We start from the raw sequence: 25833 nt of genomic DNA on the forward strand, positions 1-25833 counted from the left end.
TCTTTTAATTTCATGGCTGCAGTCACCGTCTGCAGTGATTTTGGAGACCAAAAAAATAAAGTCAGCCACTGTTTCCATTGTTTCCCCATCTATTTGCCATGAAGTGATGGGACTGGATGCCATGATCTTAGTTTTCTGAATGTTGAACTCTAAAAGCCAACTTTTTCACTCTCCTCTTTAACTTTCATCAAGAGGCTCTTTAGTTCTTCACTTTCTGCCATAAGGGTGGTGTCATCTGCATATCTGAGGTTATTGATATTTCTCCCAGCAATCTTAATTCCAGCTTGTGCTTCATCCAGACCAGTGTTTCTCATGATGTACTCTGCATATAAATTAAATAACTACAGTGACAATATACAGCCTTGAAGTACTACTTTTCCTATTTGGAACCAGTGTGTTGTTCCATGTCCAGTTCTAACTGTTGCTTCCTGACCTGCATACAGGTTTCTCAAGAGGCAGGTCAGGTGGTCTGGTATTCCCATCTCTTTCAGAATTTTCCAGTTTATTGTGATCCACACAGTCAAAGGCTTTGGCATAGTCAATAATGTTTCAGATGTTTTTCTGGAACTCTCTTGCTTTTTCGATGATCCAGCAGATGTTGGCAATTTGATCTCTGGTTCCTCTGCCTTTTCTAAAACCAGCTTGAACATCTGGAAGTTCACGGTTCACGTGTCACTTGAAGCCTGGCTTGGAGCATTTTGAGCATTACTTTACTAGTGTGTGAGAGGAGTTCAACTGTGAGGTAGTTTGAGCATTCTTTGGCATTGCCTTTCTTTGGGATTGGAATGAAAAGTGACCTTTTCCAGTCCTGTGGCCACTGCTGAGTTTTCTAAATTTGCTGACATATTGAGTGTAGCACTTTCACAGCATCAATGTTTATTGTAATACTATTCACAATAGCCAGAAGGTGAAGACCAAATATCCATCAAATGATGAATGGACAAATAAATGTGGTCTATCCATATAATGGAATATTATTTATATTATTATTTGTATTTATAATATTGTTTATATTATACAATGGAATATTATTTTGTATAATATTGTTCCACAAAAAGAATGGTGTCCTGATACATGCTACAACATGGATATATGCCAAGTGAATTAAACCAGTCACAAAAGACCATATATTAAATGATTCTGTTTGTATCAAATATCTGGAATGGGCAAATCTATAGAGACAGAAAGTATATTAGTGGTTGCTTAGAGCTGAGGGAGATTGAGAATGGAGAGGGTGATAACTAAAGAGTATGGTGTTTCTTTTTTTTTTAATTTATTTTATTAAAGTATAGTTAATTTACATTGTTGTGTTAATTTCTACTGTAGAGCAAAGTGATTTCATTATACATATATATACATTCTTCTTATATTCTTTTCCATTATGATTTATCACAGGATATTAAATATATGTCCCTGTGCTAAATGGAACTTTGCTGTTTATCCATTCTCTCTATAATCGTTTGCATCTGCTGATCTCAAACTCTCAATTCATCCCTCTCCCACCTCCCTTTCCCTGGCTTCTATAAGTCTGTTCTCTGTGTCTGTGAGTCTGTTTCTGTTTCATAAGAGTTCATTTGTGTCATATTTTAGACTCCACATATAAGTGATATCATATGATATTTGTCTTTCTAACTTAGTTCATTATGTATGATCATCTCTAGGTCCATCCATGTTGCTACATTATTTCATTCTTTCTTATGGCTGAGTAGTATTCCATTATATATATATATATATATATATATATATATATATATATACATACATACATACATATATTTTATATATATACACAACATCTTTATCCATTCATCTGTCAGTGGACATTTAGATTGGCTATTGTACATATTGCCACAATGAACATTGAGGTCTGTGAATCTTTTCAAATTATAGTTTACTCCAGATATATGCCCAGGAGCAGGATTGCCGGATCATATAGTAACTCTATTTTTAGTTTCTTGAGGAACCTCCTACTGTTTTCTGTAGTGGCTACAGTAATATACATTTGGGTTTCCTTTTGAAGTGATGAAAATATTCTGAAATTGTGGTAATGGTTGCACATATCTGTTAATGTACTAAAAAGTATTGAATTGTGTACTTTAAGTGGGTGAACTGTAAAGTATGTAAATTATATCTCAATAAAGCTGTTATTAAAAGCTAAATTAGAAAAATAATACTTCCTATCCATATGCCTATATGTATCTGTACCCTATAGTAAAGCACATAGTCTGATTATAATTAATTTAAGGAATCTGTCTTTCTTGGGAATTCCCTGGTGGTCCATTGTTTGGGAATCTGTGCTTTCAACTGCCAAGGGGCCAGATTTGATCCCAGGTTGGGGAACGAAGATCCCAGAAGCTGCGTAGCACGCACCACCCCCCGACCCCTGCCCCACCAAAAAAAATCTGTTTCTCAATACATTAGGAAGCTCCAGAGAATAGTGTCTTGGCATTCCCTAACAAGCATAGTGCTTTGCCCTGTGTTTAAGAATTGAACTTCTTAGCAATTAAATTCCTTCACTGTAAAAGGGCAACCCACTCCAGTATCTTGCCTGGAGAATTCCATGGACAGAGGAGCCTGGCGGGCCATAGTCCATGGGGTTACAGAGTGTTGGACACAACTGAGTGACTAACACACACACACACAGTAAAAGAGAAATAAAGAAAAAAATGTTGCCACAACATGTTGTTCCAAAATTGTGTTTTATAATTTTTTACATTTATTCTTTTTTGGAAAAATAAATAATTTCTCACACATTATTTCTTCAGCTTAGTTTCCATTTTGTATTTAAAGTTGCACATAAGTCATTTATTACCTTATTTTTACCTTTAGGCATATTCTGATCTTTGGGATTTGCATATATACAAGCATTTTATACACATTATCAGTAAGACCTTCTTGTCATTTCAACTAGCTTAATGTTTGTTTTTTAAATCTAGTTAACTTTATTAAATTTGAATCTACACTTTTGTGGATGTTTGAATTTAACATAATTTTCTTTTTTGTCTGTGTGTGGTGTGTCTATGTGTGTATGTTATTTCTCTAGTATTTACTAGAGATGAAAAGCCTCATTTTACCTCCAGAACACATTCTGAAGCGGGGTGACAGTGAAGCAGTTGCCTACGCGTTCTTTCACCTTCAGCACTGGAAGAGGATAGAAGGCGCTCTTAACCTGCTGCAGTGCACGTGGGAAGGCAGTGAGTGCTCTCTTCTGGATGCAGTGCTAGTCTTCCTGACTATTCATTGCATTCACAGGCAGTCTTTTTTTAATGAGATTGTCTGGGTTTCCTTAAGGATTTATTGTTCAGATTGGTTTGAAAGTGAACTCCATGGTGTTTATTGGTTTATTGGTAGGAGAAATGTGTAATGTGCTTATATTAAAACCACATTTAGGAAAAGCAGAATGAAAAACTGTTTGGGTATTCTGCTGTATGTTCATGTGAATTAAATATTTATAAGGAAAATGAAAATTTATATACCTTCATTTATTTTTTAATGTGGCTTGCTATTCTAATGTTTTTTAAATTGGACTTCTTTTGGTTTTGTTTCGAGATGTGTACAGTGTGAAACTTTTTTTCATTACTGAAATCAACTTAATTCTTTAAAAAATTTTTTAAAAAATATTTATTTTTTTAAAATGTATATGATGACTGTGCCAGGTCTTAGTTGTGGCATGTAGGATCTAGTTCCCTGACCAGGGATTGAACCCATGCCCCCTGCATTGAGAGCTTTGAGTCTTAGCTACTGAACCAGCAGGGAAATCCCCCCCAAATTTTTTAATTGTGGTAAAATATATATAACATAAAAGCATTTTAAATGTTTTAAAATGCTCAGTTCTGTGAAATACATATACATTGTTGTGCAACCATCACCATCATCCATCCTGAGTGTTTTCATCACCCCAAACTGGAATTCTGTACCAATTGAAATGTAACTCCTCATTCTTTCCTCCTTCCCAGCCCCCTGGTAACCATTCTATTTTTTGTCTCTATGAGTTTGACTACTCTAGGTGTCTCATATTAGTGAAATTATACATTTGTGCTTTTATATGTGGCTTATTTCATTTACCATATTGTTGAAGTATGTGTAAGAGTTCTTTTCTTTTTAAGGATGAATAATATTCCATTGTAAGTATATACAAAGTTTTATTTATCCATTCATCCATCAGTGGACATTTGGGCTGTTTCCACCTTTTGGCTATTGTGGATAATGCTGCTATGAACATGGGTGCATAAATACCTGTTTAAGTTCTTGCTTTCAGTTCTTTTCAGTGTACTCCTAGAAGTGGAACTGCTAGATCATATAATTTTGTGTTTAATTGTTTGAGGAACAACTGTACTATTTTCTATAGCAGCTGAACCATTTTACATTCCACTTGTAATGCACAGGGGTTTCACTTTCTTTATATCCTTGCTAGTACTTGTTATTTTCTGGTTTTTGGTAATAGCACCCTAATGGGTATGAAATAGTACCTCATTTTGATTTGCATTTCCCTAATAATTAATAATTTTGAACATATTTTTGTGTGTTAATTGGCCATTTGTATATTTCTTTGGAAAATTGAATGATTTTCCACTAACTACCAGGTCTCTCATTTGTAACTTCTTAAAATTAGCTATAGATGAAAATTTAAAAATAAATTCAGTGCACTCTCTAAATAACAACTAAAACTTGTTAACCTCCTCAGTTCTCAAACATTGCACTGAGGTACTTTTGGATATTTTGGTAAATTCACAAGAGTGCCATGAGATTTTAAATTTTTCATAGAAACACAGCAATACACCATTCAAACTGTAGCTCTAGATAGTTAAAGATTTCAACAGTATTCTCTGTTTTCTTTTAGTGTTGTCATAGCTTTGCAAAGCTGGATTTTTGTTAGTTGCTATGATTAAAGGAAGTATCACACAAAACTCAGTGTAGAACAGGAAATGAGGATGGTATTATTCAAAGTGATTCTGAGGTTTGAGAAATTGTGTGCTGTCCAACAGGCTCATATATCCCATTAGGGAGAAATGATGGTTATTTAAAAATGAAATAACTTTTTTCCTTTAATTTATGTGTATTTTTTTCAACTTGCTGCTAAGCTGTTAGAACAAAAAGTTTTGAAATTGATCAGAACCACTACTTAGTAAGTGAAATTGTTAAATACTTCTTAAAGCGTTGGGGCATCATAGCAAATTACTGAGACATGAAGGGCACCATGTGTCCTTGAATCAAGAAAATTTGGGAACTTCTGTATAAACTTTTGCTGAGCGTTAGGCACTGTGCTTGATACTGACAATATACAGATTAGTGAAAGCGGAACTACTAAAACTGAGGAGCTCGATGTTTTGGGATACTTAGATTTTCTTTTGTTTTTTTCTCCAATAGTTTGCAAGCTTCTCAAAACTATGTAGTCTATCTTATTCACTTTGTATGTGTCATCAATGCCTAGCCTGCTTGGCACATAGGAAGTTCTCCATAAGTATATGATTGATTCTGTGTTTCATGAATAATCATCTTAATGAATGATTTCCTAGTGTCACTGATTTAATTTGCTCTGTGACTTTGGAAAAGTTGCTGTATTTTATTGCAGCAAAACAAAAATCTGTATTTTGACAAAAGTTCCTAGATCCAAGCACTAAAGGAAAAACAAAAACCTTATAATTTTGATAGTTGAATAGATCAATAAAGATTTCTTCTTTAAGAAGTCTGTAGGAATGGATGATAATCTAGATAAAGGATGCATAAACTTTTTCTGTAAAGGACCAGTTGGTAAATATTTAGTCTTTGTGGGCCATAATCTTGTCACAATTACCCAACTCTTACAGCATGAAAGCAGCCTTTTATAATATATAAATGAGAAGACATGGCTATATTCTAATATAATTTTATTTACAAAAACAGATAGTGGTCCAGGTCTGACCAAAGGTGACCCCATTAGATACTTAATTTAGGTACTTTGGTGACCCCTGATCTAAATTAAGCTCTGCTTACAGAAAACTGAGGTAACAGCTCAAATATGAAGTTAGGATCCATTGAAAACTCTAAGGTTGACAGAAGTTATAACTACAACAGTTGTGTGATTTCCCTAAGAAGTGCAATTCTCATGTGGAGAGTTAAGTATTTTATGTTTGTAATGAGGAGACTAAGGCAAGAAGGACACAGCCAGTCTTATCTTCCACTACTCCCTTTAGTTTTATTTCAGTTAGAACATTCACTATTCTCTAAATAAATTTTATTCTTCTTATTTGTTCCTCTGCATATTTTGTTTCTTTCATGTAAAATGCGTCTCTAAAAAAGAAAAGAAAATGCTATGTGGGGGACTTCCCTGGCGGTCCAGTGTCTAAGACTCCATGCTTCCAATGCCCGGGGCCCAGGTTCCACCTGTAGTCCAGGAACTAGATTCCACATGCCGCTAAAAAAAAAAAAGGTCCCCCATGCTGCCTTGAAGATTGAAGATCCCGTATGCTGCAGTTAAGACCGGGCACAACTGAACAAATATTTTTTTAAAATAAATTTTTAAAATGCTGTGAGACATTTTAATAAAAATACATCTCCAAAATAGCTTTGATTATAGTAGATGATGAAAGTGAGATTGAATTGCATGTCAACAGATGTATATTTTTTTCCCTCAGCTTTTCGAATGATTCCATACCCATTAGAGAAAGGCCATCTATTTTATCCTTATCCCAGCTGCACAGAGACTGCTGATAGAGAGCTATTACCTCGTAAGTAAATAGTCACGTTTTTCTAAACTTAAAATTAGTTGTTAGATTATTTTTCATAGTATTCTCCCATTTTAAAAGTACCTCTGGTTGAAGTTCAGGATACTGTTTAAGTACTATTTTAGCCAGTTCTTGGATATAGTTGCATTATTTAGTTCATTTTTTATATTTTTGTGGTTAAAACCTTGTACTTGGTGCAATGAAGGACACACAGATGAAAGTTTTTGTTTTTCTTTTCTTACAAGCAGTCATCTTAAAGAAGAAATAACACCAATCCTTCACAAACTTTTCAGCAAATGAAGAAGGAGCACTCTCCAGCTCATTCTGTGAGACCAACATTATCCTGACAACACAGTCAGACAAAACATTACAAGAAAGCTATAGAACAATATCTCTCATGAACATAGACACAAATGTCTTCAACAACATGTTAGCAAACTGAATCCACCAACATGTAAAAAGGATTATACTCCATGACCAATTGGGATTTACCTCACAAAGCGAGGTTGCTTTAACATCTGAAAGTGTAAAGGACAATAGATGGAGAATAGCATTTGACAAAAATCCTATACTCATTCATGATAAAAATTCTGAACAAACTGGGAATAAAAGGGAACTTCCTCAACCTGATAAAGAGCATCTACAAAAAACCCACAGCTAACATCATACTTAATGGTGAAAGATTGAATGCTTTCCCCCTAAGATCAGGAACAAGACAAGAATGTCTGCACTCTTCTCTTCAGCATTGTACTAAAGGTTCTAGTTAATGCCATCAAACAAGAAAAAGAAATAAAAAGCATTCATGTTCAAAAGAAAGAAGAAAAACTGTTTTTATTCACAGATGACATAATCTTCATGTCGTAAGAATTCCATAAAAATACTATTAGAACTAATAAACTAGTTCAGCAAGGTTGCAGGATATAATACTGATATATATATATAACTCAGTCATATTTATATACCAGCAATGAATAATCCAAAATGTAAACTAGAAAACAGACCCAATGAGAATAGCATCAAAGAGAACAAACAATTTAGGAATAAATTAAAAGAAGTATGAGATTTTTAAAATCCACTAAATACTGCTTAGAAGAATTAAAGAAAGTCTAAATAAATAAAGAGATAGTTCATATTTATGGATTGGAAGCCCCAATATTATTTTTATGACAATTCTCTTCTAATTGATCTATTAATTCAATACAATTCTTGCAAATTGATAAGCTGATCCCAAAATGTACATGGCATGTTAAAGGACCCAGAATAGTCAAAATAATCTTTATAAAGTAGAGTGAAATTGGAGGGACTGTACTTCCCAATTAAAAAAGAAAAACAAAAAACAGTCCAAGAGTCAAGAGGAGAACCAGAAATACATCGGGTTGTGACTGCTGAAAGTGCTTTTGTCTAGTTCCTGCTTTGAGGAAGCTAAACTTTTGAAAGAATAGTCTGTGCTTTTTGTCTCAGCTGCCTTATCATCCACTCACTTTTTTTCTCTATGAGCTGGTAAATTTCTGTCTAATTATCCTTTTTATGACTTAACTGATACATAAGGATGCTGACAGTTATAAACACTAGTTTCCTTTTATGAATCTATACCACAGTTTTTACAATTCTGGGTCCATTAGAACTAAAGTCTAGGAAGGAAAGTTGCAGTTTTACAGCCATCAGACTTAAGAACTGAAAAGTTCAAACAGATAGATAAAAACTTAGGAGAGCTTATGGAAGTTGAGTATGCTGATATTTTTCTCCCACAATTTTTATTTTTGAGTATGTTGCATATGTGACATGTCAACCATACACACACATCCATGTGTGTTATATGTTTAAATATTTTATTATGTAATCTATTTAACATATACATACATTGCCTTTATATTTTATATCTCTACATACATGGGGTTAAGATATGTTTGTAAGTTATATATAATATGTATATTATTAAATATATGTTTTATAAGTAGTAACTATTGTAAGCCCTCTTTGGGTATAAGAGAGCCACTTCAGGTTAGCTTAAAAATAAAGAGAATTTGTTGGAAGAAGGCTGAGTTATCTCAAAGAACACAAAGGCAACAATTATAATTGCACCTTGGAAGAGACCAGAACCAGAAGGCTATCAGGATTTCCAGGAGTCAGTTTTCTGTGTGTCTCTGTCTCTGACTGCCTTTTTCAGTCTCTCCTATTCTCACTTTTCCTTTTCATTCCCCACCTCCATCTTTTCTTTGTATGAGCTTTCATTTCTGCTTTTCTCAGTGTATCTGCGTTATTTTTATCTTTCTCTTTGCAGTTTGGCTCTCTCTTTCTTAGACACTCATGTAGCCAGACTTGATACCCCTGTGCAGCTCTGAATTTACATGTCATCGATTCAGGAGGATAATATAGAATGAAGAATATCTCAGTCCTGCTTCTAAAACTTCTGGGAGAGTAAATCAGATTTACCCAGGTGTTCATCCCTAATCCAATCTGCTGTGGCCTAGCGACAGGATCAGGTCATGTAAACAAAATTACCAAAATATCTCTTTCCCTCTACATCACAAAACTGACTTAGGGGTCATTATTTTCTAGGAGTGAATGAGATCACTAAGGGAAACTGTATAGAGTGTGAGATGTAAATCAAAGGTGAACCATGAAGAAAATTTCTAAGGAATGGGTGGCCGATAAGGAGTCAGAAGATTCAGTGAAGGAATGGTCTGAGACAGGACAAGAACCAGAACTAGGTATCCTAGAAACTAAAAGGAGAAAAAAAATTCCAAGTGAGGAGGAGTATCCAAGGTATTAAGTAAGGTAATTACTGAGAAGAATCCATTGACTTTGGCAATTAGAAGGTCATTAGTGTTAGAAGTATTTTCTTTCCTCAGGTGATGATAGTAGGTGTTGTTTTTCTATTTTAATGGGAACAAGGATATTTAAGGCAAAGGAATGAATTTTTAATTGTGGAACATCAATATGCAAGAGTGTATTACATTAGGCTAATACATTTAACCTAAAATAATGCCCCCCAAATCATTACAGAGGTTGCCTGATAATATAAGGCAAGCTTTCATAGTAATGTGAATAAAATCATCACATTATTTTGTATTGTCAGAGCCATAGCCTTTAAGAACAGAGACTTTGTGTTTTGGCAGGACTTTGTTATTTCTAGGGGGTCTACTCATTTGCAAATTCTAGGAGCTGTGAGAGGAGGGATATTCTGGGGGGTTTAGTTTGATTATACTGTATATTCTTAGAGTATTTTTTCTGTCTTTATGATAAAATGAACAAATTTTTATTAATGTGGAGCTTTAATACCCAAGAGTACTTAAGGTTTTTTGCTTTCAGTTCTCTTTCAACCTTGATATGACTTAAGGCATTCTGGAATTTGCTTATGAACCTCATAAGTTCAGACTTGAACTATTCCCTTAGTTCACATAGCTGTTTAGTTGTCTTTTATGCCTCCTGACAAATTTTTCTCTACAAGCCAGTGATGAAATTTGAACTTTACTTCTAAGGGAGTGTTTCTGTACTAGTCATCCATTATTTTGATGTATTAGCCAAACATTGACTGACAAATGAATCTACAGAAAGCAATCCAAAAAGAAACAATTGGATCTCTCCTACAGTATAAAAATTTCTTATTTTAGAAAATTATCCTATTAACGCTATACAGTTTTCTACCTCAGAAAGTAGGAATAATACTATCTCCTAGGATTATTGAAAAAAATAATATAAATAAAAGCACTTTGTAAACCACAAAATGCTATAGTTTAATTAATATTATTAATTTTGCTGTCTTACACAAAAGCAACTATAGTAACATTGGCATATGTAAGTATTTGTTCCCTATCTTTGCAAATACCATGGTTTTTATCTTTTGATTTGCTAGAAGAAGTTGTCCTCTCATGGCTGAGGGACAGAGCAAAGGGGACTGATTTTTTTGGGGTACTGAAAGCACAATGTTGTTCACAGCTTCTAATGTTTCTAACTTTAAAAAATTTCAGATTTGGTGTGCTTTTACTTTAAACATGACACAAGGCTCTGGGAATTTTCTGCATTTTTAATGAGTTTGCTTTTTGGTATGTACTTTCTAAAGATAGTATATAATACATTAAAAATATCCTGTCTATTGAAGGAAACTTAGGTGTCATCTTCTCTGTGAATCATTATGTTTTAAAACATTAAATTTATAGCTGAACTTGATTCAGCACTGAATTAGTCATTCCTTACCTATGCAGGATATTACATCAGGAATTCTTAGGTCTGTGTCCAACCCTGTGAGCAGCCAACTGAAGTCCCAGAATAGCTCTCAGTTTAACAGACATTTATTGAGCACCTACTGTGTACCAATCATTGTAATAAGCTACTGTCATCATTGTTATTCAAGTAGTTTCACATTTCAAATAAGAAAAATACTTGAATACTATTGGTAATTAAATATCTAATCACTAGAAAAATAATACCTGAGTAAATGTGTAAATGTAAAAATAAGACAATAGACTCCATTTATGTTCAGAATCTAGGACTTTGATGTTCTGGTTAGATTTTTACAGTGCTCAATGAAATGCCACATATAGGACACTTATTAATAAGTGGGTAAAATTATTAACTGTTCTAGGAAATCTCCAACCACATGTCTATTTCTTGATCTCTGTACTCATGTCTGAGCTCCCCAAGATAAAAAAAAAACAACACCTTTATAAAGTGCTTACAGTGTTCATCATAACAACTCCATGGCAACTGCTAGAGGGTTTAGCAACTTATTCAAGATCACACAGCTAGTAAGTGACAAAGCTCTTTTTCAAAACCACCTCAGCATGACTACAATTACTGCTCTTTCCCACAGTGCCATCCTTTTCCCAGTTCCCAACAGTCATCTAACTGTGTAGATGTGCTGTTGATGCTATAAATAACTGATAACTTCTTTCTACCTTGCTTGGCCAGAGACTTCGTGTTCTTTTTTTTTTTTTTAATTTTTCCTTTTTAGTTTTTAGAAATGGATTTCACTTGAAAATATTAAAACTGGCTTACACTATATTCTGAAATAAAATCTATTTCTATCTTTTCTCTCTTGCAGCGTTTCATCATGTTTCTGTTTACCCAAAGAAGGAGATTCCTTTTTTCATCCATTTCACAGCAGGACTATGTTCTTCTACAGCAATGATAGCTTTTCTTACACACCAGTTTCCTGAGATCATGGGTGTTTTTGCTAAAGCTGTAAGTATGATCTCAAGGACTTGTGTAGAATATTTGTAAAACACACAAGAAACCATCTCTGATCTGTTTGTGCTAAACCAGTTGAGCAGTGGAAGATATTTGTTATAAAGTAAATTACAGGAATTGATTTGTAAGGTTGCTGCCATAAATATGTCAAACATAAGTTTTTGGTGATTTGAGCTATATTTTTGTTGCTTAGAAGTTTTGAAAATACAATGTCATAAATTATAAAGCTGGTCTTTGTAGATCACTTTTGGTGGTAAACACAAGCCTTGTTACTAGTTAAAGAATAATCCAGCCCTTTTAAATGCATTTTCTTTGGCATTTTAAAAAAATTCCTTGTTTTGTACAAAGGCCTTTTGTTTTTTCCATTTAAATGAAATCATTAATTCTAAGGATTTGCTGGATGTTATATTCAAGAGTGCAGCTAGGATAGGGAATAAGTAGGTAGATAGGACAGTTGAGACATTTGTCCTGGCTTCAGAATGTGCCCCTTCACTCAGAAGTCCTCATTATTATTATATGTGCATATTCTTATTGATCTTCCCAACCTTGGATGTAGAACCATCTGCAGACCTTTATTTTCCTTCTTACCCTTTAGTTTTGAACTGCTTCCCCATTTCCTGACCCAGGTCCAGAAAGTACTTGAGGACTGATTTTAAAGAGTATCTTGTGATTATTAATTTTTCTACATAAACCTATTAATTAATGTCACTGACTCAAAGCAAAATTACCAAAGAGAAGTCCCTTTAAATCTCTGAGCCTAATAAAAAAGACATGTCTTGTACATCTTTGCATTTTTACCAAGTAATGAGTTCAAACCCAAAAAGAAAATGTTAATTCATTATACTCCCAAATAGAAAAGCACTGAGAACCATAGAAATATTAGCCTTTATTTGGTAATGCAGTTTCTTTATTTTTCTCTATGTGCCTCCATTATAACTCCCTGTGTCCTCACACTTTCTTTTCCTGCCTTAAGAATAGTTTATTTTGTGCCTTAAAGATTAGCTGGTTTTCTTCTGGCACCAGTAGTGAGAGCACTGGTTTCTCTTTTTCCCTGAAGGTCAACTATTATAATGTGTTAAGTTGCCACTGGCTGTAGGCCTAAGAGTTTGAGACTCCAGTTGATTCTGGGTCCGGCTGCAAGAAGGATGACTTTTTACTGCTGCTTAGGGAGTATAGACATTCGGGTTGGAAATTGACTCTTCTGCTTCCTCTCAGTATAAAAAGAAAGCTTACTAAGATAAAAAAAGTAATAAAAAAAAAAAGAAAGCAAGCTTACTGATCACACCATAACTCTGTTGCTTGCAGTGGTGCTGATTGGCGAGTGTGTGTCTCAAACTGAAATGACCTCACTGTGTAATCTGGCATGGAAAAAAATGGACTAAACAGAGACTCCCGTCCATTTGACAAGCAGAAAAAATACACAGCTGTGTATTTGAGATCATAGAAAAGCAGTGGGAGAGATGGTCTCTCAGGGCAGTGGGGAGGAGGTAGAATAGAGAGAGGAGGGAGGTCTAGAATCTAGAGTAGAGAGATAGTAATTGTTAGCAGTGTCCTTCCATGAGGTACTGGCTAAAATTAATGTAGAGTGCACTCACTGTCTGCTGTACTCATGTGTTGGTATATCGTGTCTGCCTTTACCTAAGAGATCTCTGATGCACCAAAAGAGCCTTTAGGATTACATAACACAAGCTCCTAGCAGTGTCTGATAATAAATAATTATCCATTTGAAAGTTGAAGCTTCTTTTTTAGGTCAAAAGTTATTAATTTACTGTGATTCTAGTTGATGAACAATAAACAGACATTTGTTTACTATCTTTTGGTATGTGTTGCTGGTATGTAGTGTTTAAAATGTGCCTGACAGCAAACTTCTACAGCTAGATTTTATCCCTATGGCCTTTACATGTACAGTTTAAATTCCTAAAAGTTAAGTATTTACTGAAAGTACCTGCAAATCAATATTCGGTATGCAGCAGTTCGAAGGGCTGTTTCCATTTAAGAATTAATGGGAAATGAAAGCAATATAGGCAGACTCCAGTTTATAAACTCAATAAGCAACTACCCTAGTAGACAGACAGCAAGAGAACTAGAGGTTCACATTCTTTTTACCACTTAATATTGTGTGGTCTCTGCCCCAGGAGCATTACCATCACCCAGGACATTGTTAGAAGCAAGATCCCCAGAGGATTCTATATACATTTAAAGCTTAAGAAGCCCTTGCTCTACTCTATCCCCAATAGAGGAATTTATAATTCCTGGATGGTGCCACCTTATCAAGGTGGAGAAGGGACAGATTGTAGAGTCGTTATGAGCAGAGGCTCTGGAGCCAGACTATTTTGCTTTGGATTTCAGCTGTGACACTTATTGGCTGTGCAACCTTGGGTAAGTTGCTTAACCTTCCCCACCCCCCAGTTGTAAAATGAGAATAGTACTACCTCTTGGATTTTTGTGAGGGCTAAATGAGTTTAAAATTTATCAAGAGTTTAGAACTGTGTCTGCCCACAGTAAAAAGTAGGTGTTAGCTGTTGTTATCATCATTGTCATCATCATCACCAAAGTGCAGCTGTAGTGAGAAACCCTACCCTCTTCATGTTTGGAAGAGCTGTGTCCTACTAGTAAACCAAAAATGCATTTTTCCATAAAAATAGTAGTAGAAATGGCTGTTAGGTATCATTTAAACAATACTTTTAGTACTACTGGTCAATTATGTGCACCAGAAAGTGAAGAAATGTTTCAGATTCTAGGCACTAGCAAACTGCCTTATAGAGCAGAACCCATTGGTAAGTTGCAAACTGCCTGTGTTAAAAATTTTTAGTTAAGTCAGATATTTGATAGCCAAGTACAATTAAATGTAGAAATCAATGAAGAATCTTTGAAACATATTTATTCTAATATTAAGTAAGGCAAAGAGGTTTAAGAAAATTTCCTAGTTCCTTCCATTGTTGCCATTGTCTCTTCATCTAATAACTTCTTGTATTATTTCACATGCTAGAGGAAATTCAGTCTGAATTTGTTAAAATGCACTTGTTACAAAGATTGCTTTTTTGTGAAGCAAGGCGCTAGGGATTTGTAATTTGTAGTAATCCTCACTGGACATCAGATTTACGTAAATGGAAGGGAACAAACTAGAATGGCTAGTGTTTTAGTGCCCCTTCTTTTGCATCATATAAAGCTATGGAAAAAGATTTCATCTTCAGCACATTGGGACTTTTTCTCCTGATTTTCCTCCTGGCTGAGATGAAAACTTAGCCTGACAGTAGACATAGAGCAATGGGGAAAAAATTGCATAAATCCCTGGAGATGTGGAATGTGCTGATATCAGAGCTGATAGTCTCTTAAGGCCAGAATTCCTGAAAAAGGAAAAATTGCTTTTAAGTGGTAGGTCATTTTCTCACCTGCTTTGAAGCCTGCTGGGTTAAATATGAGAGTTCAAAGTAAGGGTAGCCAGCAAACCAATGAACTGGAATCTGATTCTGCTTATCTGAAAGGCGCTTCTTTATTTAAGAGCAGCACTGCCCTCTCCTTACAGAACCAATCTTCATCTACTCTGACTCCTTTCATTCCTCTCTTGCAAGAAAAGCTTTCTTCTTCGTAAGCCTTGGGAGGGCGTTATTACAACAGTGAAAAGACTGAAGGTGGTGTTTGGAAATTTCATTAACTTACAGATAAATTCAGGCTTGTGGCATGTGACTTTGGTGCTTTTGTGTTTGAATATAAAAATCCCTAGTTGGGTTTTAACTTAACGGGGCAGCATTTGCAATGTTGGCAGATGAGATGTTATGGGTAAAGACAGAAATTAAAAAGACTTCCAGATAAATTATTTGTTTCACTAAGGCAAAACTTGGTTAAAATTTGTTTCACTGAACACATATTGTAGCTGTGCTAGGGTGGGAATGGGCCCCGTTTCCACATATTTCTACTAATCTTTATGTGGGAAAATGTGGTTGGACATGCCAGTGATGAATTTCTGAGCAACTCATAATTGGCTGGCTTCACTGTAACTAGGGCCTAACAATCTGCTTGATTAATTCTTTAAGGACTACATTAGCCAAGTTGCATGATTTCCAAAGATATAGAAGGTCAGATGTTACACTAACAAAAGACCTCTCTACAGAATGTCTCACTGGGATTTCTTCAGTCCCTTCCCCAAAATAATTAACATTTCTCTCCCTAAAGTACATTTTAAAAAGTAATAAGCAGATATAAATGCCAAGTGTCTTTTGCTGAATAGTAATGAGAACTTTTGAGGTTTGTCCATTATTATAATTTTTTCCAGGACAAAGATTTCTTTAGAACCAGGGGAGTTGATAGACAATTATAACCATGTATTGATATACATCAGTTTAAAGGTTCCTAATTTTCTGTTGTCATAACCAGTGACATGAAATCTGTCTACAGGTGAAAGGTTTTTTATATTCTTCATCTGACTTTACTAGAACCCTAAGAGAGTTGCATCCTAAATACCTAGGGCCCCATTCAGAAATTAAACTGAAATTAAAATGTTTCTTCACTTTGAAAATGAATTATTTTCAAGAGCTAATACAGTTTTAAAAACGTTTTGAATTGTAACTAAGCATAAATTCTGGGAAAATACTCTTCTATAACATGCTGTTTCCATAGTAATATATCTGAGGTATTTCCCAGAGAATATCCTGATAATAAAATAAATCTATTGTAATAGGTCAAAAATTTTAAATGTTTACACTTTTGTTCCACTGTTGGTACCACTAAAGTCTTTATTTGGGCAGTCTGGCATATTCCAATTTTGATTTTCTTAATTAACTGGGATATTTGTAGCAAGAGAAAAGTTGTTCTCCTCTTTTTATAAGGGTAATTTCTCATACTTCATCCTCATTGTTCTTCAAAAAGAACCATAATGAGAAATTTATGGAATTGCTAATGTTCTTCTTCATCCAAATTTTCTGAGTACTGAACTCTTGAAAGACAAAAGAGAAAGAATAAAAGTTGGGGCAATATACTTTTTAATGCATGTCTATATCCTTTCCCCAGGATTTAATTCAGTTTTGAAGTTTGTGGAAAGCACCCTCTTTCCCTAATAACACGTGCTTAACAAGTATGAAATTCATAAAAGCTCTCCCTGAATTCATTTGGCAGAATATTTAATCATCTTTGCCCCCCTCAAAGTGAAAGCCTCAGTGCCAAAGTATAAGTTACTCTATCACTAACTGCTGTGAATATATTTATTGTTATTCATTAGCACTTGAGGCAAATGGACTGCATAGCAGGTAGAAGAGTTGTGCCCGGATATTGATGTAAATCACTCATTTCAAATTTGTAACACTAGTGGTATTAGAATTCACATTAGGAAACCTGCTGATTTTTGTTTTAGAAAAGATTTTTGCAGACCCAGCATAGTCCTCTAAATGGAAAGAATTAATGAGGTACAGAGGAAAATTAAAATCTTGAGGAATAGTTATTTTAGCTTTTTTCTTGAGTGGAATTTTGCTCCTTCCCCCACCAATCAAATTTTTAATGCTCAAAAGAACTAAATTAGTACAACTAATTAATGTATTATAATTCTATACCAGGAGTAATGTGGACTTCATTAGTTTTCTTTTTTAAAAGTTTATACTTAAACTCTCATTAGTTCTTACCAGAGGCATTGGAGGACAGATTGTGGTCTTCCAATGTAATAGATGAGGAAGTTTGAGCCAATCAAGTTAAGAGTTCCTTGAAATCACACAACAGATAGTCCTTTAGTCACATATATATTTGGTTTCAAAAATATGTCACCTCTCAAGTTATACCAACACAAGTACAGAAGAATAAATTTCAAACCAAATATAGTAATCCTGAAGGAATTATAGACTGATGGAGTGATGACAGTAAAGTGGTCTTACTAGTGTCTTCCTATAGGAGATGAATTTGGAGAAGAATTTTAAACAAAGAGGCCAGTATGGATTGTCAGAAAGTAGAAAGGGCTCTTAGGTTGCAGAAGTGCTTACTGAAAAGATCTAAGTAGACAAATAAACTACCTGGAAATGTTCTTCATTGTATAAGCCTATTTGATGAAGTCTGATGTTTTAAAATAAAGAATGCCCATTTGCTTTTTTGTCTTTAAACTGGTTCACTTTAATTTCATTCCTATTCTGGTTAGTGAATTACTTAAAGTACACTGATCATTTATATCACATACTCATACAACTGTATAAAGAACTTCAGCCTTTCTAATTGTCTAAAATATGCAGTAATACTGAAGAAACAGTAGGCACTCATTTGTAGTGATTCAGAGGGAATTTAATTAACTCTTTGAAACAGTAAAAAAAAAGAAAAAAAAGCTTAATATAATCTAAAAGCTGTATCTTATGTTCCAGCATCACTCTGCTTTCAAAATCAAAGGTGAAGTTTGTCAAGGATTGTGAGGGGAAGTTTAACTGAACAGAATAAATTTTTGGTCTAAAATAACATAACTCATGGGGCTTTTTTGTTTTGTTTTTCTAAAGTGGGATTTTTAGGTAACAGATATATTTCTAGCAGTTGTAACAATACATTGGAAACTTCAATGTATTCCTTAATGCTGACAAGGCCTCAGTGAAAGATTTGCTATTAATGGTATTCTATCTGAATTTGAGGAAAAAATAATCTCTCTTAGTTCTCTAATTAATATTAAGATTGCCTTATGTCTGTCTAGACTGCCAGCTTCAAGAAAAGAAATTATTTGGGCTTCAGGTGATGTTCAACAAAACTAAGAGAACTGATATTCAGAGAATTCAGACCACATAATCAGCCTTTAACCTCATCCTGTAATTTCTAGCATTCTGGAAATGAAATGTATATGTACTATTCAAAGTGTAGAAAAGGGCTATATTCCTATTGAGCACTCTTGCATATTATAAATAGGATATGCAGAGAAAGAAGCAGTTTGGGGAAGAATTTAAGAAGGGAACATACTCTCATAGTCTTTGTTAGGCACTTGCCAGCTCTTGTTTTCATCTATTCGCATGCTGAAGTCCCTATTTCTTTCTGATGCCAGAGTTCAAGCTTTTACTCCCAGGTAGCAGCAGCTTTACTATTAAATTTTAATCCCTCAGTGTTGTTAAACTTCTATCTAGAGTATACCCACAACTATTCTTGGCAGGCAAATACACTGCTGCTTTTCCTTCAGTCGCAGAGAGATAGAAGAATGTTCTCTGGCTGGGGTGTGGATGAAGGCACTTTACTAATCTTATACATAATTCATCCTTGGTTGCTGGGGTATTCAAAGTTGAAACTTTGCCCTCTGATAAAATTCAGATGGATTTTTTATTTACTTGACTCTGATCCCTTTGGGATTTAGCCCTTATTGGGAGCCCAGGAATTCTAATTCAACAAAGCTCTAGCTGTGTAGATTTTTCTTATTAATTTACTCTTGGTGTATTTTAGCTTTGTAATACTGACTCTTAAAAAAAAACAAAAAACAGCACTAGAACATGCAGTTCAGATTCCTGGATACCCTGAAAAGATTCTTCTTTCAGTATTGGCTTATTGGATGAAAAGATTCCAGTAGGGCTTATCTTAATTTGTTTTCAAAGTTTAGTTTTTAAAGAGTCTCAGCATTTAAAAATATGTTTACTATTGCTCTTTAACATGCTATAATATGGTGCTGATTATCCTGTAACATACCATAAGTTTTTAATGTTGAATTCATTGTATTAAGATGTTACTAATGATAAATTGGTTCGTTCATTCATTCAATGAGCAGATATTTATTGGGCACCTTTATGAAATATAAAATGCAACCCACGTTCACAAGTAACTCATAGTCTAGTGGTAGGGGTTAGAGGTGGGCAAGAGATGTATAAGACAGAGGCTGCTCCTGCACGAGTAAATTAGCTCATCCTTGCATACTCATTCATTTGACTGGAAGTGACTGATGAGTTATTAATATTTTCACATGCCTCACATAAGATTTAGTGACCCAAAAAGTCGATCTAGACTGATAGAGGCTTTTTCCTTTTAGAAGATTTTATTTGGTTAGGATTCCTTTCAGTCAAACAAGAGTAAATAGAAAGAGGTCTCTCTCTTTATTTTATTATTTTTCAAATATCAGACATGAAAGACTTTTGTCTTTACACCCAAGTAATGAAGTTCATATTTTTGTAAACTGTGGTATTCATTATGTTCATTTAAACAGTTTAGAATTTATTAAAAAATGAAGTGCTCCACAACTCAAGATTGAAATAAGAAATGTCACTCCTCAGATTCATATATAGTGGCTGCTGTAAAATTAAAGCCTACTATCAGTTCAGTTCAGTTCAGTCGCTCAGTTGTGTCCCACTCTTTGTGACCCCATGGATTGCAGCATGCCAGGCCTTCCGGTCCATCACCAGCTCCCAGAGTTTACTCAAACTCATGTCCACTGAGTCGGTGATGTCATCCAACCATCTAATCCTCTGTTGTCCCCTTCTCCTCCCGCCTTCAATCTTTCCCAGCATCAGGGTCTCTTCAGATGAGTCCGTTCTTTGAATCAGGTGAACAAAGTATTGGAGTTTCAGCTTCAGCATCCTTCCAATGAACACCCAGGACTGATCTCCTTTAGGATGAACTGGTTGGATCTCCTTGCAGTCCAAGGGACTTTTAAGAGTCTTCTCCAACACCACAGTTCAAAAGCATCAATTCTTCGGCACTCAGCTTTCTTTATAGTCCAACTCTCACATCCATACATGACTACTGGAAAAACCATAGCTTTGACTAGACCTTTGCCTAGTTTGATGGACCTTTGTTTGCAAAGTAATGTCTCTGCTTTTTAATATGCTGTCTAGGTTAGTCATAGCTTTTCTTCCAAGGAATGAGTGTCTTTTAATTTCATGGCTGCAGTCACCATCTGCAGTGATATTGGAGCCCCCAAAAATAAAGTCTGTCACTGTTTCCCCGTCTGTTTGCCATGAAATATTGGGACCAGATGCCATGATCTTAGTTTTCTGAATGTTGAGCTTTAAGCCAACTTTTTCACTCTCCTCTTTCACCTTCATCAAGAGGCTCTTTGGTTTTTCTTTGCTTTCTGCCATAAGGGTGGTATCATCTGCATATCTGAGGTTATTGATATTTCTCCCAACAGTCTTGATTCCAGCTTGTGCTTCATCCAGCCCAGCGTTTCTCATGATGTACTCTGCATATGAGTTAAATAAGCAAGGTGACAGTATACAGCCTTGATGTACTCCTTTCCCAACTTGGAACCAGTCTGTTGTTCCATGTCCGGTTCTAACTGTTGCTTCCTGATCTGCATACAGATTTCTGAAGAGGTAGGTCAGATGGTCTGGTATTCCCATTTCTTTCAGAATTTCCCACAGTTTGTGGTGATCCACACAAAGACTTTGGCATAGTCAATAAAGCAGAAATAAATGTTTTTCTGGAACTCTCTTGTTTTTTCGATGATCCAAGGATGTTGGCAATTTGATCTCTGGTTCCTCTGCCTCTTCTAAAACCAGCTTGAACATCTGGAAGTCACGGTTCACATACTGTTGAAAGCCTATCATATTCATTAATTTTTATCTTTGTTTTCTATATCCTCTCATTCCTAATAATGACAGATTAATAAGAGCTAAGGGCCATCCTGGTTTAGAAAATGAAACAGTATGATGCCATTGTGAAACAAAATGGGACAGCGAAGAGTCAGGACTAAAATTATGTGCCTCTGTGGACATGTGAGAAAGAAAGGGAAAGAACCACTCACAACTTCCCAGAGCCCACTGTTCATGTCAGAGCTGCACCCTGCAGTGACTGATTCTCGAACTATATCAGGTTAATTAAGAAAAATAAAAATATATTGGGTTAAAGTACTAAAATAAGCTGCCTTTTCCCTCTCCTCCAAGGTAAATTTTGCTGATCAATTCTGAATCTTGGACAATTCTACCTTTTAATAAGGGGAACTGTCAAGATTTTCTAAGCAACTGAAAAAGATTTCCTATCTTTATTGGGTTCAGTCAGTATATGTACTAACTGGATAATTGGAGATATAACCCTGGAATACATATTAAAAAATTTTTAAAAACAGGCACAGAAAAAAAAAAAAAAACAGGCACAGAACCTGTCCTTGGGGAGTTTATACTGTTAGGCATGTAATCATTAGATGTGGTAAAATGATGACAGTCTTTTGAGTAGAAGAGGAGGCCTAAGGTTGTACTGGAGGGTCGAGGAGTATTCTGACTTAACTCAGTGAGGCAGCAGGAGAAAGTGGAATGATTTGAACAGACTTACAGGCAGAAGACTGAAGATCCAGCTTTGGAGTTTACTTGTTAATTGTTACTTCTCTAGTAATTTATCTGTTTGCTATATTTGTGGGAATAGGTGGAAATTATTATTCTTTGGGTAGGTGAACAAAACATACATCTCCAAATATTGAGTTAAATGCCTAATGGCATTTTCCAATTCAGAAGTCTGATTTGTAACCTGCTGGTAAGCAGGTGTATTCATGTTTCTGGGTTGTAAGGAGCCCACTGTTATCCATTCATCTGTGTTCCCATTTATACTAGGCTGTGCTAACTTAGGTCTCTAGAGAAAGACTTAAGTAGACTTAAGGCCCCCTGAATTCCTATGGACTATCTCCTACTCCCATAGGACTTCAATAAACATAATGAACACTTAAGAAAAAAAACTTTTATCTTTTTCATAGTATTGAGAGTAATAATATCTCATTTGGTCTCAAGTTCCATACTGGATTATTTTTTTAAACATTGCTTTTGAGCAGTAACTTTTCCTTGGTTGCTTAGCCAGTCATACAAGTTGAGACTTCTGTTTCTATGCCTGTTTTATAATAGCTGCTCTGGGAGAACAGATTAAAAATAATAAGTTAGATATTTTATGAGTATTGAAATCCCTTCCATTCAGAAATGTAAATAAAATAACCAGCATGAGCAATCAGCTTATGTCAGATTCCATGGGTTTATGTTACATAGGGAAATTATAGTGCAACCTGAAACACACTTCTTAATGAATTCATAGTGGTGTCACAGTTGAATGTAAACCCTTGAGCTTTTCTATTGTGAAGAATTTCAGAAATCACCTTTTATAAACTGTTTAGGGGAGGAGGAAAAAACGAAGATGATATCAACAAATGCTATCACTGTTAAGTGGTTGCTTCCCTTCCAGCACTAAATTGTGCCAGTTAAGTAAAGCAGAAACTTAATATATTGCTCACCTTTTGGCTTATTCAGTGTTCATAAATATTATATATATATATATATATATATACACACACACACACACACACACACACACAAATGTATATATGTATACACACACACATTTCAATATTCTGTTTTTGAAAGTGGCACCAGAAAAGTGCTTTGGAAGAACAGGACTGCCTTTTGTGGTTTTTATCCTCAGAGTTTAGGAAAGTTCAGTTAAAAAATGGCAGAAGCCCAATAAATAGCTCTGTTTTTACCTTCAGCAAGTGCAAGAAGCCAGAGACCTAATTTGAAGATTATGAAATGAGAATTTTTATCTTATCTTTAGTTGTTGTTCTAGCAGCCTGTTGCTGTCGTTGTCCAGTCGCTAAGTTGTGTACGACTCTGTGACCCCATGGAGTGCAGCATGCCGGGCTACTCTGTCCTCCACTGTTTTCTGGAGTTGGCTCAGATTCACGTCCATTGAAGCAGTGATGCCATACAACCATCTCATCCTCTATCACCCCCTTCTTCTCCTGCTCTCAGTCTTTCCCAGCAACAGGGTCTTTTCCACTGAGTCAGCTCTTCTTATCAGATGACCAAAGTATTGAATCTTCAGGATCAGCCCTTCCAATGAATATTCAGGGTTGATCTCCTTTAGGATTGACTGGTTTGATATCTTTGCAGTCCAAGGGACTCTCAAGAGTCTTCTCTAGCACCACAGTTTGCAAGCCTCAGTTCTTCAGCGCTCAGCCTTCTTCACGGTCCAGCTCTCACCAGAACCATCCTGTCACTCAGTGAATTGATTTTGTAGTCCCTAAAATTCTTTCCTAGCTCTCCTCCTTTTCACTGTGGCCTCAGCTCACTCAGCTCTGATGAGTGTGCTAGCCTCAAAAGTCCAATATGCCAAATGTGGTCTAGGAGACCAGTCAAGCTTAAGTTTGAGAGTCAGGGAAAGAAGCATGTATTTTCTATTTTTAAAGAACTTTTTTTTACATTCTAATTTCATAAGTGTTTGGTTTGATTTACACCAAGTTCTAGGCCTGTAAGCCTACATTAATGCATCACAGTTCTAGATAGGATATTTGATAGCTCTTATTTAGCCCAGAATCTCAAATGATAGGGAGCTAGAGTGAAAAATATTTAGCATTTTGTTGGGCTTCCCAGTGTAGCTCTCTTCTAGTCCCTCTGTATATAACAAACGTCCTTGTGTTTTCCCATAGCTGCCCTGGTATTTACTGACATAGATCAAGATGCTGTGTGGCTCTGTAGGGAACTCTGAGCCATTTGACAATCTGGGCACATGTAGTCACCTCACATTATTTAAGCCCTGATCTCAGCTTTCTAATTTCTCTGTATTCCCCAGTGTATATAATATGTACTTGCTTGAAATTCCTTATATATTGCTTGCACATTCTTGCTTCTAAGTTTCAGCATAAACCAGTTCCTTCTATTTAGAATGCTTTCCTTTGTCTGTTCTCAACCTAAACATACTGTATCTTTTAAAAATCCTGCTCAAAAGCCACCTCCTATAGAAAGTCAGATTAAATCTCATTCACCTGACTCCTTTATTCTGAGAATTCTGTTTCTCAGTCTGTTGCTTAAACTGTTTTGTCCCTTTGTAGTTATTGATTCCATACATTGTCATCCAGTAAGCCTAATGGTTCTAGGAATGATGAGCCTCCTGCATCCCCATCCTTGTGTATATTATATTAATACACAGAGACTTTAAAGGCCTACTGACAACCTGTCAGTTTCCCCTGAGTTCTAGTCCACTTTCCATACCCTTTCCCTTTCTTCATAGACAGTCCTAGAGAAACCAGGCACATGTTCAGGGTTTGGCCTCCACTTTACCATGTGTGTGGCAACCTGTTGAATAGGTTCCTACAGTTGAGCAAGATTTAACCCTTTGGTTTGACAGTCCCTGCATTCTATTCAAACACATTCAAGAAGTAGATGTGAGACCAGGAAGAGAGAAATTTCCACTGAAAGCTCAGTTAGCTCTTTATACAAGACTTCTGAAGCTGCTGTCGTCAGCAGCTCACTCGAGACACTCCTGCTCTGCCTCTTTTCCAGGAGTCAGGGTTAGTTTAAGAAAAAGCCTCTTGCTAGAAGCCATGACCTCGTACTTTTATCCCCTCCATCTGGTGTGTGGCCTCATGGGGCTGTGCTGCTATGCAGGAGGTGAGCAATGGAATTCTTTAGATGATGACTTCTGAGCCCACATGCAGAGGCAGTGGGGGTGGGAAGCAGGGAGAACAGTGAGCGCCAAGATCAATGGACCAAAAAGTAAGGTTTGCCCTGGAAGGAATCCTAACTATAGGTAGATTGTTTTCATGAGGTGTTCTTCCCCTAGCTCAAGTGGGGCCCGGGTCAGGGAGCTGCAGCATCCCAGATCTGTGATTGATGGATGCTGTGTTCCTGCAGTTCTCCCTTCTGCCTTCACAGTTGGGGTACAGGAGTGGGATAGGTAGGGTATGTAAGGGCTTATGCTGTCTCTAATGGAATGCATTCCACAGTTGAACAGGGAAGGGTTCCTCTCGCACACATTATCTCTTAGAGCTGCTTTGTCTCCCGGTCTCGGACCTAAACAGAAGTCTGATTTTGAATAAGTGTGGGAGGAGCAGTTGAGGGCAGCAAAAGTTTTTGATCAAGTGAAAATCTGTTTTCTGCCTCGTCTTTTAAGGGTTTCTCTGCAGGGTAGATACTCCTTGCCTTGGATAGATAAATAGCTTGTCTTGGTTCGAGGTCTCAGGAGTTTTACTAGGCTGTGAGTAGGCATCTGATCTGGGATAAGACCATTTGTGTGTGTGTGTGTGTGTGTGTGTGTGTGGTTT

The 25833-nt window shown here is 35.8% G+C and overlaps 1 protein-coding gene across 14 annotated transcripts in view; it reads left to right on the top strand.

Annotated features, from left to right (window-relative positions):
• Positions 1 to 25833, top strand: part of ST7L (suppression of tumorigenicity 7 like) — a 92209-nt gene that overhangs the window by 57199 nt on the left and 9177 nt on the right. For 12 of the 14 annotated variants that reach the window (XM_061121139.1, XM_061121145.1, XM_061121140.1 and 9 more), the window contains 3 exons: positions 3044 to 3194; positions 6615 to 6707; positions 11749 to 11888. In XM_061121139.1, coding sequence (XP_060977122.1) covers positions 3044 to 3194; positions 6615 to 6707; positions 11749 to 11888 — 384 coding nt within the window. Of the gene's footprint in view, positions 1 to 3043; positions 3195 to 6614; positions 6708 to 6949; positions 7517 to 11748; positions 11889 to 25833 lie in introns of those variants that run through there. The other 2 variants (XM_061121141.1, XM_061121142.1) reach the window with 2 other exon arrangements.

This window comes from Dama dama, chromosome 20 (genome assembly GCF_033118175.1).
Source record: "Dama dama isolate Ldn47 chromosome 20, ASM3311817v1, whole genome shotgun sequence".
Lineage (NCBI taxonomy): Eukaryota > Metazoa > Chordata > Mammalia > Artiodactyla > Cervidae > Dama > Dama dama.